This window comes from Procambarus clarkii, chromosome 35 (genome assembly GCF_040958095.1).
Source record: "Procambarus clarkii isolate CNS0578487 chromosome 35, FALCON_Pclarkii_2.0, whole genome shotgun sequence".
Taxonomy (NCBI): Eukaryota; Metazoa; Arthropoda; class Malacostraca; order Decapoda; family Cambaridae; genus Procambarus; species Procambarus clarkii.
In genome coordinates, this window is record NC_091184.1 from 29981494 (window position 1) to 30000299 (window position 18806).

The 18806-nt window shown below is 47.2% G+C and overlaps 2 protein-coding genes across 2 annotated transcripts in view; one reads left to right on the plus strand and one right to left on the minus strand.

The window, feature by feature from the left end:
• Positions 1 to 15300, minus strand: part of LOC123752135 (probable leucine--tRNA ligase, mitochondrial) — a 41207-nt gene extending 25907 nt beyond the window's left edge. Inside the window, 3 exon segments of the mRNA XM_069336005.1 lie at positions 11535 to 11736; positions 15002 to 15131; positions 15234 to 15300. Of these exon segments, the coding sequence (XP_069192106.1) occupies positions 11535 to 11736; positions 15002 to 15131; positions 15234 to 15300 (399 nt within the window).
• A 2744-nt stretch (positions 15301 to 18044) lies between these two features.
• On the plus strand, positions 18045 to 18470 carry LOC138371171 (uncharacterized). The gene has a single exon (XM_069336006.1). It carries the CDS (start codon positions 18045 to 18047, stop codon positions 18468 to 18470), a length of 426 nt encoding a protein of 141 aa, XP_069192107.1.
• Positions 18471 to 18806: the final 336 nt, after the last annotated feature.

Below are 18806 nucleotides of genomic sequence, written 5' to 3' on the forward strand. Positions count from 1 at the left end.
GTGAGGCTACTGTAGGGAGCCCGGCGTGTGAGGCTACTGTAGGGAGCCCGGAGCGTGAGGCTACTGTAGGGAGCCCGGAGCGTGAGGCTACTGTAGGGAGCCTGGAGCGTGAGGCTACTGTAGGGAGCCAGCAGCGTGAGGCTACTGTAGGGAGCCTTGAGCGTGAGGCTACTGTAGGGAGCCTTGAGCGTGAGGCTACTGTAGGGAGCCCGGAGCGTGAGGCTACTGTAGGGAGCCCGGAGCGTGAGGCTACTGTAGGGAGCCTGGAGCGTGAGGCTACTGTAGGGAGCCAGCAGCGTGAGGCTACTGTAGGGAGCCTTGAGCGTGAGGCTACTGTAGGGAGCCCGGAGCGTGAGGCTACTATAGGGAGCCCGGAGCGTGAGGCTACTGTAGGGAGCCCGGAGCGCGAGGCTACTGTAGGGAGCCCGGAGCGTGAGGCTACTGTAGGGAGCCAGCAGCGTGAGGCTACTGTAGGGAGCCTGGAGCGTGAGGCTACTGTAGGGAGCCAGCAGCGTGAGGCTACTGTAGGGAGCCTGGAGTGTGAGGCTACTGTAGGGAGCCAGCAGCGTGAGGCTACTGTAGGGAGCCAGCAGCGTGAGGCTACTGTAGGGAGCCTGGAGCGTGAGGCTACTGTAGGGAGCCAGCAGCGTGAGGCTACTGTAGGGAGCCTGCAGCGTGAGGCTACTGTAGGGAGCCAGCAGCGTGAGGCTACTGTAGGGAGCCTGCAGCGTGAGGCTACTGTAGGGAGCCAGCAGCGTGAGGCTACTGTAGGGAGCCAGCAGCGTGAGGCTACTGTAGGGAGCCTGGAGCGTGAGGCTACTGTAGGGAGCCTTGAGCGTGAGGCTACTGTAGGGAGCCAGCAGCGTGAGGCTACTGTAGGGAGCCTGCAGCGTGAGGCTACTGTAGGGAGCCAGCAGCGTGAGGCTACTGTAGGGAGCCTGGAGCGTGAGGCTACTGTAGGGAGCCAGCAGCGTGAGGCTACTGTAGGGAGCCTGGAGCGTGAGGCTACTGTAGGGAGCCAGCAGCGTGAGGCTACTGTAGGGAGCCTGGAGCGTGAGGCTACTGTAGGGAGCCAGCAGCGTGAGGCTACTGTAGGGAGCCTGGAGCGTGAGGCTACTGTAGGGAGCCAGCAGCGTGAGGCTACTGTAGGGAGCCTGGAGCGTGAGGCTACTGTAGGGAGCCTGGAGTGTGAGGCTACTGTAGGGAGCCAGCAGCGTGAGGCTACTGTAGGGAGCCTGGAGCGTGAGGCTACTGTAGGGAGCCAGCAGTGTGAGGCCCATGGTAGTGCAGCCTGGTTCCTGCTCGACTCCAGAATTTCGGATTCGAGTCCCGGGCGGGACAGAAACTGTTGAGCACATTTCTTATCACCCAATGCCTCTGTTCACCTAAAAATACCCAGGAATTAGCTTATTGTGGGGTTATTATGATAGAGAGAAGCGTCAGGGTTATAGGGTCCTCGGGGAAGTCGACCAGGGGGGAGAGGTCGGTTATACTCCGCCCCGCCTGGCAGCCCGCCACCAGACCATTACGCTCGGCCCAGAGTCTCTCTACTCTCGTGGGTTCGTATCCCCCTTCCCCGTCACTACTTACAGGAAGTATAAGTAGGCAAGAACGTGTGTGTGTGTGTGTGTGTGTGTGTGTGTGTGTGTGTGTGTGTGTGTGTGTGTGTGTGTGTGTGTGTGTGTGTGTGTGTGTGTGTGTGTGTGTGTGTGTGTGTTCACAGCCCCGTTCCTGTGCCAGGCAAGTCCACTACGGGCTCACCATAGCCCGTGCTACTTGGAACTTTTGGTTCCCCAGTTGCTGGATCTATAACAACAAGAAGTGTGTGTGTGTGTGGTAGGGATGAAGGGGGGGGGGGGGGCAGGAGTGCAGCAACTAGCTGGTTGTGGTTGAGGGCAATGGCTTGGCACTACCTTCATGTCACGGTGCCAAGACAATGTGACACCTGCTGGGCGGCGCTCTCGAGCGCGCACGCACACACACACACACACACACACACACACACACACACACACACACACACACACACACACACACACACACACACACACATACATTAGGCAGTGATGTGGTGGAGGCTGACTCCATACACAGTTTCAAGTGTAGATATGATAGAGCCCAGTAGGCTCAGGAACCTGTACATCAGTTGATTGACAGTTGAGAGGCGGGACCAAAGAGCCAGAGCTCAACCCCCGCAAGCACAACAAGGTGAGTACCTATTCACCGCTAAGTGAACACTGGCTGACCACTCGGCCGCGAAACCTTCCTTGATGATGTTGTTTAAGATCCAACTACTGGGAACAAAACGTTCCAAGTAGCACGGGCTATGGCGAGCCCGGAGTGGACTTACCTGGCACAGGAGCGTGGGGCTGTAACTGCCAAACCCTTAAATATGTATGTTTAAGTAGCTATTATTGTCTACGGGGAAGTCTGACCTTTGTCCCTCCGGCCAGCCTTGTATGGGTCGCGTCTCACTGGACTTGGTCTGACTTTTAAATTCTTTGTGTCATCTGTCCTAACAGTTGTGGCTGGAGGTGGCTTACACAACTTCCTTTGGAACATTCACTCGTTAACTTCCCATTGAGGGTGCTTCTTATTCCTTACTTTCCTTCGGTCCATTTTCATTTCCAGGTGTCCACCTGAGGCTGTGGAGCAGACTCGTCCAGGTGTCATTGGGGGTGAGGGGGTTAGATCAGGTACATACAGGCTTCGGGTCATTCAGAGGATCGTTACGGGCTCGCCATAGCCTGTGCTACATGGACACTTCGTTCTGAGTAGGTAAATCTAAAACAACAATCTGAGGAACATATGCCAAATATTCGTCTCGCTGCCAACCCTTCCCTTCCTCTAGTAGCACACACGGGTGTGTAGAGGACTGTGTGCACGGTCAACCACTCACATTCACTCCAGAAAAACCTACCACTTACGGGCTATTCATGCCCGTGCCACCACTTGGCATGGGCATGAATAGCGTATTCCCGTCAATACTTGGGTGGCTTAATCTTCATCAATCAATCGATCAGCCACGTCGCTGGCCGTCCACCGTCCATAAATAGGGGACGAAATTTATCTATATACAAGAAGGTATACATTGGGTTGTGAGAATACATAACAATGGTGTTCTTACAGTCTTGCAAAGCCACTATCACGCATAGTGTGTCGGCCACGAACGGAATAGTTGCCATCCAGTTACTCTTAGTACATTTCTTTTATGTCAATTTCTGAACGCGTGAGAATGGAGGCTGTTGTTGCTAGGAGATTCTCCAATTCCTTGTCAGGGATTCCTCGTTGCCAGGAGTTTACCGCCAGGTGCCATTATGGCTACTATGTCAACGGCAACACTGTAAACGTGAATTACCACGCTGGCAGAGGGGAGATGTATTCACCTAGTTGTGTTTGCGGGGGTTGAGCTTTGCTCTTTCGGCCCGCCTCTCAACTGTCAATCAACTGTTTACTAACTACTTTTTTTTTCTCCACATCACACTCACACACCCCAGGAAGTAGCCCGTGACAGCTGCCTAACTCCCAGATACCTATTTACTGCTAGGTAACAGGGGGAATTCAGGGTGAAAGAAACTTTACCCATTTGTTTCTGCCTGGTGCGGGAATCGAACCCGCGCCACAGAATTATGAGTACTGCGCGCTATCCACCAGGCTACCAGGCCCCCCTGGTATGTGGCGAGGTGGGGAGGGGGAGAGAAGGAAGGGGGAGAGAGGGGAGAGAAGGGGAGAGAGGGGAGAGAAGGGGTGAGAGGGGGAAAGGGACTGGGGGGGGGGAGTGTTCGTGTAGTAAGACACTGTCAGGGAGTTCATTACGGCGTTTAAATCATTTAAATCACCCGGACATTGATTTTGTGGACAAACAAAGCCTACGAGGTCACACAGTCAGTTTCTATATCATGTTAAAATGTGGTAAACACATTCTCCTCCCCGACCCCCCTGACCTCTCACTACCTAAATCGATATTCCAAGAGTTTGAGGACAATGGAAGTACTAGTTGAAGTTTACAATTGATTGTTCCAGCCTGGAGGATGGTCTAACCTGGAGTGGTGCGCTCAACACCAGTACAATATGTAAAATAAAGTTCATGTCAGTTACCCAAATAAAGCTGGAGATGAGTTAGTAAACGTCTATCGGAAGAAAGATAAAGCTGAGGGCGCCAGAGTCTGTAAGATTCCCTGTAATGATTGTAGTAAAGTTTATCATGGTCAAACAGAGAGGGATCTAAAGCCCCGCATTATGTAACAAGGAGGTTATGACCTAATAACTCCTAATAATTACCTAATAACTTATTACCTAGCACACCTCTTCCTAGGACACCTGACTTGACGTCATAAAACCACCTAAAGCCGCCATTCTCGCTTTTCCAAGTTACAGCCCAGCTCCTGTGCCAGGTAAGTCCACTCCGGGCTCACCATAGCCCGTGCTACTTGGAACGTTTTGTTCCCAGTAGCTGAATCTAAAACAACGTCATTCTCGCTCACTGCTGAAGAGGATCCCGGATTTGGATCGAAATATACAGCCTACGTATCCGTGTGTTAACGTAATACCGGGTTATTATTTCCACTGAAGTGCATTATTGCACTTCACTTCAGCTACGATAGGAGAAAAACCTACCAACCCGAAACTCTACTGAATTCATTGGGAGATTCTGGAGACCCGAAATGGTGCCCAACCAGGATTTTACGATAGGTCCACCTACACACTCTGCCCTGCGGGTATTGTTGTATAGACCTTGTTCTCTATCTTTTAATGATAGACTTGAGGTGTATTGTTGGCGTGAAGTATGAGGCCTGAGTGGAGGAGATGTTTGAACAGTGGGTGAAGGGTGCTGGAGGAACCATCGCCCCAGTTATTGTTTTCCCGCCAATACAAGTCTGACTCAGGCCGTCGATGGAGAGGCTGGAGGGAGGGAGGGAGGGAGGGAGGAGAAAAGATGGAAGAATGGTAGAAATTAAGTTACGAAAGAATTGAGAGAAAGAAGAAAGGAAATAAGGAAAAAGAGGTGAAATGAATGAAGGCAAAAAGAAAGGAATGAGAAAAGGGGAGAAGGAAGGATGGAAGAATGGTTAAAAGTTAGAAAGAAAGGACAGGAAAAAGGCAAGAATGGATTAAGGAATCAAGGCACAATGGAAGGAAGGAAGGAAGGAAGGAGAGAAGGAATGGAAAAGAGAATGAGTAAAGGAGGTGAGTAAGGAGGGAGGGAAACATAAATATAATACTCACTTCCAGGTAACAGACAACAAGAATAAGCCAACTGAAGAAACTCTGAGAAATTCAGACAAACTGGGTCAAGCCTCCCGAGTGTGAGACAGACGATGGTTCCCTTTCTTAATCCTTCCTTACCTACCATCTCCTCTTCCTTGTGCACAATAACGTGGCTGAAGTATGTTGACCAGACCACACACTAGACGGTGAAGGGACGACGACGTTTCGGTCCGTCCTGGACCATTCACAATCGACTTGAGAATGGTCCAGGACGGACCGAAACGTCGTCGTCCCTTCACCTTCTAGTGTGTGATCTGGTCAACTCCCTCCTCTTCTTTATCTTATACACCTCCTTGTCCTAACGCTTTATTCCTGTTCCTTCTATTTACCTGCTTTAGCTCCTCTTCCTTTCCTCTGGAAAGGGAAGTATTTAGTTAACCATCTTCAGTAATTTCGTAGGATTTCCTGGAGGCAGACTTCGTCGATATATTATTGTGTCGGCTGTACTAAAGCGCGGGCTAATTATTTTATGGTTACCTTACTTACCTTGCGATGATTTCGGGGCTCAACGTTCCCGCGGTCCGGTCCTCGATCAGGCCTCCTAGGGCGAATTTGTCGTAGTTTGCAGAAAAGCTTGAGCATGCATCTGGGCGTCATTGATGTCAACTCTCGCTCTCCTGGTCATGTCAGCTTTGATAACACCTGACTTGTTCGAACGATTATCTACTTTAACACCAATTCTCCTATTTACCTATTCTATATGCTGTCAAAATGTCCCGGCATTTCCTGAAGTCTGGATACGAACACGGTGATGTTTGTACATGACGATGTTTGTACAGTTTTTACCATTAACTTCCTGAAGGACTGCATCCGTAGACACCATTACTGAGCCTCGTAATTTTTGGCGATCATACTTAGCGTGGGATTTAGTTTGATGGTTATGGGGGAGTTAAATTGATTTTTTGATATTTGCGACACTTCTTGTTGTTTGTTGTTAGCTTCGTTGGACTTCAGTAAATATGACATATGTATGACATGAGGAGGAGACCAGCAGCCAGGGAGGCGTACACTTAAGACTTGTTGTCAACCTGTGTTGACAACAAGAACAGCAACTACCACACCATAAGAAAACAACAACAGTACCAGCAGTAGAAACAAGAGCATCCCCCATGAACAACAACAAACGAAACAAACACAGGAAAACAAAGACAGGAATACTTCCCACAGCTGCTGACTTTCGTCGTCTTGAGTACAGAGGTCAAACTCAATAAGAAAGTTAAGGAGAAACTCAGGAGAGGAACAAGGTCAAACTCACGTAGACAGACTCCAGGTCAACTTCTCAGATAAACTCAATGATTACGGGTAGATTCTTAGGAAAAAGTGAAGGACAAACTCGAGGACAAGCGCAAGGTTAAACTCAAGGACAAGCCCAAGAAGTAACTTGAGGACAATCGCGCTATTTATAGAGACGTTCCCAGCTCCAGTGGGATTCTGGAGTGTTTAAACAGACCGAAGAAAGGAACTGTTAAGTGCGTCGACCACGTAAGTAACTTTGGTGAGAGAGAGAGAGAGAGAGAGAGAGAGAGAGAGAGAGAGAGAGAGAGAGAGAGAGAGAGAGAGAGAGAGAGAGAGAGAGAGAGAGAGAGTGAGAGTGAGAGAGTGTTGAGTATGCGTCATCACAACCCCACTACTTCATCAACAATAACAGGTGCCCTAGCTCACTCTTCATCACTAACAACAACACACACTACTCCACATTATAAACAATCTACTTCTCTCTCTCTCTCTCTCTCTCTCTCTCTCTCTCTCTCTCTCTCTGTGTCTCTCTTACTCACACCTCACGCGTGTGAGGTGTGTGTTTGAACCTAAACCTCACGTCGCTGGAAGACGAGAGGTTCAAGTTCACGAGTTGGGGAAGACATGATCACCACATACAAGATTCTCGGAGGAATTGATAGGGTAGATACAGACAACTTATTTAACACAGGGGACACACGCACAAGGGGACACAGGTGGAAACTGAGAACCCAGATGAACAACAGAGACATTATACAAAACATTTTCAGTGTCAGAGTAGTTAACAAATGGAATGCATTAGGCAGTAATGTGGTGGAGGCTGACTCCATACACAGCTTCAAATGAAGATATGATAGAACTTAATAGATTCAGGAACCTGTACATTTGTTGACAGTTGAGAGGCGGGACCAAAGACCCGAAGCTCAACCCCCGCAAGCACAAGTAGGTAAACACATCGTAGGTCATACAGAGACCGAGAGATAGTGCGAGACAAAGAGCGAGAGAGAGAGAGAGAGAGAGAGAGAGAGAGAGAGAGAGAGAGAGAGAGAGAGAGAGAGAGAGAGAGAGAGAGAGAGAGAGAGAGAGAGAGAGAGAGAGAGAGGAGGGAGGGTGAGAGGGAAGTACTATCCAAGGCTCCATCCAGTCTATTATCATTTATATGAGGAGCTTGATATTGGTGACGTCAGAGTAAGCAAACACGGAGGCCGGATGACGTCACTGTAAACAAACATGGAGACTTCATAGTGTCGAACCAAGAGACATGGAGGTCACATATTGCCAAATAAACAAGGGCTGATAACGTGACCTTAAGCATAGACGGAAACTGGATGTAACCTGATAGAACATAACTGATGTGATCTCACTAAACCTTACTAGACATGACCTTACTTAACTTTACCAGACATGACTTTACGTAACCTGGCCCCGACAAACACTGACCTTGCCCGAACCTAAATCTCACGAACCTCATTATTACTAACAAATATAAATAAACTTTCCATATAATTTGAAGACGACGTGATTTCTAACAAAATATTAAAAAGATGTTATGCAGAGTGGCCGCAACGCGTGCCAAGATGTAGGAAAGATGGAAGAGGAGTAGGAGAGAGAGAGAGAAAGAGAGAGAAGGGATTAATATGTCACTTAATACTTTGCCTGTGTATAAGTGTAAACACATTCATTGAGCTGTTTGTGTAACACCCTTACCTGGGACCTTATAATGTATACTATGGGAGAGTTGTGGATATTGCCACGTGGGAATTATCAGAATGAAGATCTGAATGAATGAAGAATGAATGAATGAATGAATGAAGAATGAAGAATGTGCACATATGAGAGGTAGTTAGGTACATGTGGGGGGGGGGGGGGTTGCAGGAATGTATATGGGGGGGATTGTGGGTTTGGGCATGTGGGGATTACATGTATGGTGATGGAGAGATTATTAGTATGAACAAGTGCGGGAATATGGGTACTGGCAGTTTGTATTAGCATGTGGGCATGGGGCATTTGGGGAATATGGATATAGGCATGAGGGGATATTGGGTATGGAGGGATGTAGGTATATATGGGTATAGACATGGGGTGGGGTGGGGATATAGACACATTATATATGTTTGTATAATCGTATAGCGGCAGTGGAGGTGGATTTTGCTACGAAATCAGTTGATTCCACAACGTCCTCCTTATGTATTTGAGCCACATGTGCTCCCTCTTACTCACATTACATATGTATCATGTTGCCTAAGATGGCTTAAAGATCGTTTACATACGACGCTCGTGGTTGGGTTGTTTGGGCAGGACAGATGGGCAAAGTGGAGGCTAACCACTTTGACACTAGTGGTTAGAGAACCACTTTGACACTAGTGGTTAGAGAACCACTTTGACACTAGTGGTTAGAGAACCACTCTAACCACTTTCGGCTTCCACTTACTGGAAGTTTAGGTAGACTTTTCCTCCCAACTTGGCCAATAACTGGCAATTCTTTCTCAGAAGTCAACTTACAACAACCTGATTCTGATTGACTTATAATGACCTGATTCTCAGGTACTTATTTACTACTTGGTGGAAAAGAGTTCCAAGATGTTTCGCCCCCACTCGGGGAGTCGAACCCTGGCTCAATTGGTTGTGGGTTACTTAAGTAATAATCGATCGGCATTTATTGGATCAGGGGTAGTAAAGTTCATTTGTTATGGCGAGCCTTGACCAGGTAGACCTTCCTCAAGGGTCAAGGGTCACGCACAGGCACTTGGGGAAATAATTTTACCCATAATAAGGATAATTATTTGCCTTATTGTCTAGGCTCTCCAGACACTTGGCATCTTGAGGCGTGGCGCACCACATCAAAGTGTCGAGCAAGTGGCTAAGCTGCAGTAACCTTGAGTTCTTGAATTCAGGAGAGCGTCAGTAGGTTGAGAGCCAAGCAGAGATTTGTTAATGTTCGCTAGGGGGAAAAAAAGAGCTGTCTGCACACACACACTCTGGTGGGAAGATTATCCAAGAGTCGATGCTCGATCCTGCAAGCACAAATAGATGAGTACACACACACACACACACACACACACACACACACACACACACACACACACACACACACACACACACACACATACACATACACACACACACACACACACACACACACACACACACACACCAAAGGCCTTAGGAAACAAAGGTGCCGAAAAAAATATATTAGAAAGTTTACTCTTGCAAACTGAGTGGTAGACGGAACAAGCTAACTAAGAAGGTGGTGGAGGCCAAAACCGTCAAAATCGCCCGAAATCATCATCTGTTGCTGTTTCTCCCTTTGTTGCTGTCAATACCACAAACTCTTCTATGAGCTCCGTGCTGTCGACTTGAGAATGGTCCAGGACGGACCGAAACGTCGTCGTCCCTTCACCTTCTAGTGTGTGGAGAAGGAACATAACTCCAATCAACCAATCAGAGCCAGACATCACGTATGCCACAATTACCAGAAAACAGGGACATGCTAACACGGGTGGCGGTACGGGTGTGACATCAACAAGTTCCTGATCAAGGGAGTATTTCTACCAGCAAAATAATGCCTGTTGCATCTGCAGCATGCAAGGTGCAACTAGAGTCGACGTTCCAGGACTACGAAACCACTCCATCCTCACGATGGAGAAGAGTAGCGACGTGATTATCGAGGTCTTGTTTGCAATATCACTTGTGACACAAAAGATTATTGATGTGTGTATTTGTGTGGGTGATTAAATATGTATATGTATATACGTATACGTATATATATATGTACATGTATGTATATGTGTACATGTATATATAACATTAATAATTGTTTAACTGGCGTCAAAAGATTGTTATTTGCTTAGCTAAACGAACTAGAGGGTTCAGTTCCTGAACCGATTATGTGCCTCTGTAATCCTTTACACTACCGCCCACGGGATGGGTATGGGGTGCATAATAAAGAACTAGTAACTGGTTTGCAATATATGATGTCAAAGATGTCAGAGTGGGACACATCAAGTGGTCAGCAAGGCTGACGACAAGGGATATGACCCGTAAGTTGTGTGTGTGTGTGTGTGTGTGTGTGTGTGTGTGTGTGTGTGTGTGTGTGTGTGTGTGTGTGTGTGTGTGTGTGTGTGTGTGTGTGTGTGTGTGTAAGTGTCGTCTGGTGGACTCGATATCGTTTATTTTGAAGGAAGAGGAATCACATGAAGCAATTCACTCGTGGAGAGTGAATGTACCATGAGTGGTAGTTACTCAAGGTCGATCGAGTGCAGGTGTGATTGCCAATGCACGATGCGGGATGATTGTTTACGACAAAGTTGACTCGTTATTTAAATTATCGTTGCTCAAGTTTGGCAACGACAACTGCCTCGTTGGCTTGTTCGAAGTAACGCGGAAATCACCTGTGGATTCTAAGTTTATTTTTTGCTACTATAAATTTGTAGCAAAGTATTTGTATCGAAAAGAAATGTAGTGAGAGAGAAAATTGTTTGACACAGTTGGTATTCCAGTACATTGTGTCCTGATTACCAGAGGTAAAGTACATTTTGGATGTTGACCAGACCACACACTAGAAGGTGACGGGACGACGATGTTTCGGTCCGTCCTGGACTGAAACTGGTCCAGGACGGACCGAAACGTCGTCGTCCCTTCACCTTCTAGTGTGTGGTCTGGTCAACGCCTTAGATTGATAAAGATTAAGCCACTCAAGATTGTTGTTGTTTAAGATTCAGCTACTGGGAACAAAACGTTCCAAGTAGCACGGGCTATGGGGAGCCCGTAGTGGACTTACCTGGCACAGGAGCGGGTCTGTAACGCCACCCAAGAGGTGGTACGGGCACGAATAGCCCGTAATCGCCTCAGTACGCATTCCGCATATCCATGCTAATAAATCCTCACTTCCCAGTCTACGACTACTGCTCTTACGTATAAATGTTCACAATTATTGCAACATATTGAGTCCACATCTGCCGTGGTGACCTTCATGTGCTCCTGACAACGGCTCTTGCTTGTAATGACTGCTGGCAAATGGTTATACTTACGTTATAGCAAGAGTTAGCTGTGTCTGATTCGTTGTGTCTGGAGTATGACTGTGGTGTGTGGTCGGGTGCAGTCTTGCTGGGAACACGGCTCTCGAACGACCTTCCTGCATGTTTTCCGTACTCCCAGATGAAGGATATTGGCCCCTCAAGGCTTAGGAAGGACACGAGTGATACTCGTCTTGAAGGAACTGCTTGATGTGTTCTGAAAGAACAGATAAGGAATTACTACGTTCCTTTTCGGCCTGTAATTTTAGCGAGAGTAAACTTGAGTGTTGACCAAACCACACACACTAGAAAGTAAAGGGACGACGACGTTTCGGTCCGTCCTGGACCATTCTCAAGTCGACTTGAGAATGGTCCAGGAAGGACCGAAACGTCGTCGTCCTTACACCTTCTAGTGTGTGGTCTGGTCAATATTTTTCAGCCACGTTATTGTGACTCCTCGCCTGCGTAAACTTGAGTGAGGTTGTAGAGAAATGCAGAAGATCACCCAAGACTCAACTACAAATTAGAGGTATTATCAGGCAACATCACCGTGACAAGGTAACTGAGGAAAGGAGGATAGAAGCACAAACCAGTGAATCTGTACGATGGTACAACATGGTTGCAGCTGGCAATCCCAGTCTTTATGGACGAAGAGGAGGAGGACGAGGGAGAGAATCAGTAATAGCGAGAATCCGTCCTGGATACAAATATCCATAGAGATTTGGAATGGAAACAACAGTTGATCAGCGAAGTTGCAGAATCTGTGGTGAGAGTGATGGACACCGCCTTGACCACTATCTACGTGAATGTGAACACCTGAGAGACATTAGGAATATGTGTAGAATAATAAACCCAAATTGTTTGAGTTAGGAAAACACTATTTGTCAAATATTGATACTGTTCTTAAAAGATTTCCCCATTTTGCACCCGCAAGATAACGTAAGCTTTTAAGGGTTGATAGATGTTAATCTTCTTGTTTGAGGAGCTGTTCACTTGAGACAGTTAAGCAAGTCCCAGCTGTGTCTGGGTACAAGTGACAGGATGAACAACCCAGCGGGTTTTCTTCCAATTGGGGAGTGTTGTACATTCTGCTATGGCGGTATGTTCACTCACAAGATGAGTGACGCTGCCCAATAAACTCGCCCCTCGGGGCAAAATTAAAAAAAAAAATTCAGTTACTATATGATGGCAAAGATGAGCTTTTAAAATTGATTAAAGATTGCCAAATGTAGTTTAATATTAATGATCGGGGGACAGGCAGTCAGGTTATATACAGCACATGTTAGGCCTATACCCAATAGGGTCAAATTACTGATCCTACGCAGGATGCAACCCACAACAAGCTGACTAACTTCTGGCTACCTATTTACTGCTAAGTGGACATGGGAATTACTTGATAGGAAACGCACCCAATCATTTTTGTTCCGTCCCGGGATTCGAACTCTGAATTCTCGATTGTCAAGATCGTCCCAAGGGACAAGTGGCCCCGTCCCAAGTGGCCCCCGTCCCAAGTGGCCCCGTCCCAAGCGGCCCCATCCCAAGGGGCAAGTGGCCCCGTCCCAAGCGGCCCCGTCCCAAGCGGCCCCCGTCCCAAGTGGCCCCGTCCCAAGCGGCCCCGTCCCAAGGGGCAAGTGGCCCCGTCCCAAGCGGCCCCGTCCCAAGCGGCCCCCGTCCCAAGTGGCCCCGTCCCAAGCGGCCCCGTCCCAAGGGGCAAGTGGCCCCGTCCCCGTCCCAAGCGGCCCCCGTCCCAAGTGGCCCCGTCCCAAGCGGCCCCCGTCCCAGGCGGCCCCGTCCCAAGGGGCAAGTGGCCCCGTCCCAAGCGGCCCCGTCCCAAGGGGCAAGTGGCCCTGCCCTACACACACCAGGCTGCCGAAGGAGGACCAATTATTGTGTATTCAATCGCCGGTCAGGTGGAGTCGTTGCCACACTGAAGCGTGATGTAATCTCTCCAGTGTTTTATCTCTTTGTACTTGCAGGATCGAGCTTTAGCTCTTGGCTCCTCACTTTTCCAACGGCGGTTAGCTAATGCAATGATTCACACCCTATTTTCTTATCATATCTATTTTTAAAAGTATCATCGGAGATCGCTTCTTAAGTCTCTCTCTCTCTCTCTCTCTCTCTCTCTCTCTCTCTCTCTCTCTCTCTCTCTCTCTCTCTTTCCTTTTTACTGGCTTCTTCACCATTTGTACGTACCCATCCTTTGCCATTCTGAGACGAACCTGTTACTTTTCCAGTTTCTTCACGTATGCGGTGTACAGTGATCTAAATGCCTTCTTATATAATCTCCTGACTGATATTCTGATTATTGCCGGAGTGGAGTGTATATATATATATATATATATATATATATATATATATATATATATATATATATATATATATATATATATATATATATATATATATATATATATCCCATCGCTGTAAAAACTTCTCCCACGCACTTATAATACAAATAATCGCCAACAGAACCTAAACACCTGACCTAAGTACACATACCACTTTACTATATAATAATATTAATCTGTAATTGAGAACATTTAATACAGCGTATGTTAAAACTGATGAGTGCATCTTGGAGACGTCGGCCGCCGCTTTAACGAGCCTCTCCCGAGGACAGCTTTCTAAGGCCTTTGGCCGTGTACAGCAGATACAGATGTCAACAGAACACCTAACACGGCCTAACCTAACCATACATACAGTTTTAATATATAGTATTTATTTCCATGAGAAAATACCGATTTAAAATGCACAATATGTTTCAAAAATCCGTCTTTGGGGTCGGGGCGCTGCTTGAATGAGCCTAGCCTGAGGACAGGCTGTATTAAATAACCTGATAAACCAAGTAATAACTTTTGTGACGGGGCTTATACACAGAGAGGTGTAGCCAGCCTCTGGGTGTATATACATGGAGAGTTTACCTTAGACCTGGACGGTGTTCTGGACTAAAGTATACTTGCTGGTGGGTCAGTAAACAAGTGTCAGGGCCTTAATAGCCCTCCAGAGGTTGTTAAGACTTAAGGTAAACCCCGAACCTAACTCCCCCCCCCCCTAGAGCCACGAGGGTGAGAGAGAGAGAAAGAGAGAGTGAGAGAGAGAGAGAGAGTGAGAGAGAGAGAGAGAGAGAGAGAGAGAGAGAGAGAGAGAGAGAGAGAGAGAGAGAGAGAGAGAGAGAGAGAATACCCAGTGCCGTCCGGGGTCTCTTTCCTTCTCTTTTCCTACCCTTTCTCCTCTTCCCCACACCATCTCCCCCATCACCCCTCTCGTCCCCACCCCCTTGGTGTTCCCTGTGTGTCCCCTTCCCCCCCTTCCTCCTTACTGCCCCTTCTCTCAGAACATTTATTAAGAACTGGTAAAACAACTGTATGAGAAATGCCTCTTGGCATTTCTCATTGAAGTAAAAAAAAATCCTCTGGAGACATTGCAATTTTGACAGTTTCTAATTTGTTCCTACCTTCCCCTGTGGTATGCCAGCCTTTTACCTGCCGGCATTTTTCCTAACGAGTACATTCTCTACTTCCACAAGGTATTCAAATGTCATTACCCAGTGATCGCTTATTCTTAAAGGGAGATCGAAATTGACTTTCCTTATATCTGACTCAATTAGTCTGACTATCAGGTCAGGTTCAGTATCTCAATATCAGACTGAAACCTCAATATCATGTCAAGTCTGGTTGGTTCATCATTGTCCCTCATTCGTGTGGGTCCACTGACATGTTGGCGGAGGAAGTTTCTTGTTAGTTCTTGATGAATTTAGCTTTCCATATGCCGATATCGCCATGGTGTTCCCTATTTCCCCACTCTATTTTGCTGTGGTTGATGTCTCCAGTGGTTATGAGTCTACACCTATTCTTGTTTACACTGCGGCAGCTCTTTCCAGGGTAGTGATAACGGCTCTATTATTTTTGTCACACTTCTCTTTGGGTCTTCTGTCTTTTGTGAAGGATTGTACAGCACTGCTAATACTAGTTTAGGTCCTCTCATTATTATAATTCCTTTTATACAATCCCTAAGTTCATCATAACCTGGGATTGGCAGCTCTTAGGAAAGTCCAATCCTTACAAATCAATAGATCAATTCCTCCCTCTCATCTTCCTTCCCTTTACCTCCTCACAACGTAAAAGTCTTCGTTACACTGCATTAGTTACGACCTCTGATAGTTTTGTTTCTGTGAGCACAGTTACATCAGGGTTATCCTCGTTCTTCCATTCCTTGAGTTCATTCTTTTGTAATTTCATTGATATAGGTTTGCATTACTTCTTTTTTCTGCAATCTTACTTTCAATCTCTTTCATTATCTGTCCCCCTTGTATTGGATGACTTTTCAGTGTGTGTAGTATGTGGTGAGGGAGTTGCATGGGTGTTTAGAGAATATGGAAGAGGGAGGAGGCGTGATGTGCTTGATGATGATGACTGAGGAATTTAGGAGTGAAGGTGGTGGACAGGAAAAGGTTGTGGAAGGGTAATGGAAGGGTAGGAGAGTGGGGTGAGGATTGAATGCACGTAAATGGGGTAGCTGGGAGGGGGATGATGTGTGTGTTCTGACATAGTTGTGCTTGCGGGGGTTGAGCTTCGCAAGGACAACTAAGTGAGTATACACACACATACAAAAAGGGTGACAAACAAGAGGCACTGAACTACAGGCTGGTGCCCTTAACTCTGTGTGTGTGTGTGTGTGTGTGTGTGTGTGTGTGTGTGTGTGTGTGTGTGTGTGGTGTGTGTGTGTGTGTGTGTGTGTGTGTGTGTGGTGTGTGGTGTGTGGTGTGTGTGTGTGTGTGTGTGTGTGTGTGTGTGTGTGTGTGGTGTGTGGTGTGTGTGTGTGTGTGTGTGTGTGTGTGTGTGTGGTGTGTGGTGTGTGGTGTGTGGTGTGTGTGTGTGTGTGTGTGTGTGTGTGTGTGTGTGTGTGTGTGGTGTGTGTGGTGTGTGTGTGTGTGTGTGTGTGTGTGTGTGTGTGTGTGTGTGTGGTGTGTGTGGTGTGTGTGTGTGTGTGTGTGTGTGTGTGTGTGTGTGTGTGTGGTGTGTGTGGTGTGTGTGTGTGTGTGTGTGTGGTGTGTGGTGTGTGGTGTGTGTGTGTGTGTGTGTGTGTGTGTGTGTGTGTGTGTGTGTGTGTGTGTGTGTGTGTGTGTGGTGTGTGGTGTGTGGTGTGTGTGTGTGTGTGTGTGTGTGTGTGTGTGTGTGTGTGTGTGTGTGTGTGGTGTGTGTGTGTGTGTGTGTGTGGTGTGTGTGTGTGTGTGTGTGGTGTGTGTGTGTGTGGTGTGTGTGTGTGTGTGTGTGTGTGTGTGTGTGTGTGTGTGTGTGTGTGTGTGTGTGTGTGTGTGTGTGTGTGTGTGTGTGTGTGTGGTGTGTTGTGGCAACTTGGGCCACTGAGTCATCTGACACATTTCCACTTAATTACAACTTTTACAGTAAACTCCTCCCTGACATCTGTGACACATCTTCGTCACAAGTTGACATATACGTGCGTGGGTGTGAATGCATGTATTCACTTACGTATACAATCAGATATGTATTTTATACATTGATGCAGTGTAGCGTGGATGGGAAGGATTGAGAAGGGGGTATAGCTAGGGAGGTAGGAGGTGCAGGCGTGTCTTCACTCACGTCTCCAGCTGCTCCTGTGGTCATGTTCACACCGCCGACATAATCTTTATAACAACACGAAGATTTGCGACGCAAAAGCCTTTCCCCCACCGCTCATCCTCTGGAAGCCACTAGTTACCCCCTAACACCGTGAGAATAAGGACTCGTATCTGAGGCATGATTGTTGTCACACAGTGGGAGGCGACATGGAGTACATGTCAAAACATGCCCCAGTGCGCATTTAATCAACGCTAAATCAAGGTTTAATCAAAGGTTTTTGATTAACGTTCAGTCAGTACAGTATTGGAACAACTTTAATCAGCATTAGAATTAGATCAACATTGTTGCATCAATGTTATTCGCTCAGATTCGCCCCAGGAGGAGGTAGGGAGTGAGGGAGAGAGGAAGGGAGAGAGGGAGGTAGGGAGAGAGGGAGGGAGAGAGGGAGGTAGGGAGGGTGAGAGTTAATGTTTCAGCCTCGTACACACTCACAGGGACCCGAGTCGCCGCCGGGACGCCCTCAGCAAGGAAGGATCGATGAGCACAACTACACAAAGTGTGTACTTGTAATTCCTCGCGTGTGTCCGAGGCAACATGTGCCAAAGCAAATTTATACATAAAAGCAAGGGGGAAGGGGGAACTGGGTGTAACCAGGTGTGGCATATATACACACTCAACACACATCAGTGACAAATGTCATTCACTGGTGTCTGTGTCAGGAATCGTCTGTGTTCCTCTGCTATCCTTTTGTGCTCCAGCTCACAGGATAGGCAATTAACGCTGATAGGATGAGCATTGAGTGCACAATGAGTTTATTGGAGATAACACATTCTTGAAGCTCTACACACAAAAGCAGAACAACTCACCATAAACACTGAAATAACGTAATAATTCACTCTCCCTGACATGAGAGTGAGAACAAGACCCGAGTGCGTACAAGCCATCAATGGCGTCACAGAATGCGTACAAGCCAACAATGACGTCACAGAATGCGTACAAGCCAACAATGGCGTCACAGAATGCGTACAAGCCAACAATGACGTCACAGAATGCGTACAAGCCAACAATGGCGTCACAGAATGCGTACAAGCCAACAATGACGTCACAGAATGCGTACAAGCCAACAATGGCGTCACGGAATGCGTACAAGCCAACAATGACGTCACAGAATGCGTACAAGCCAACAATGGCGTCACAGAATGCGTACAAGCCAACAATGGCGTCACGGAATGCGTACAAGCCAACAATGACGTCACTGCCCAAAACCTCACGCCCACTATGGTCACCTGTGCTCCCATCACCCTACCACCTGGCTGCTTATATTTACTTTACTGGCAATTCACCTCATTTCACCTCTAGACTTATTTCTTGAGCAAATATGACATTCAAAGAAATCCTCTTTCAATTAAACCTTGATGCAAGAGCGTTAGTTTGAGGGCTATAAGCCCTACACAAGAGAGTAATCAACACGGAATATTCATATGGAATGACACATGTGTAAGTTCAAACCTGCCGCCAGTATACATCAATGAGTATGTAGCACATGGCTCGAAGGATGAGAATGGGGTGTACAGTAAACTCTCCGATGCTGGTATCAATAATCAATACAGAATCAATACGTCGGAATAGAGACAGAGGCAGTCAATGTGAGAACTGTGTCTCGTTTTCTGTGTGTGTACTCACCTAGCTATACTCACCTAGTGGTGCT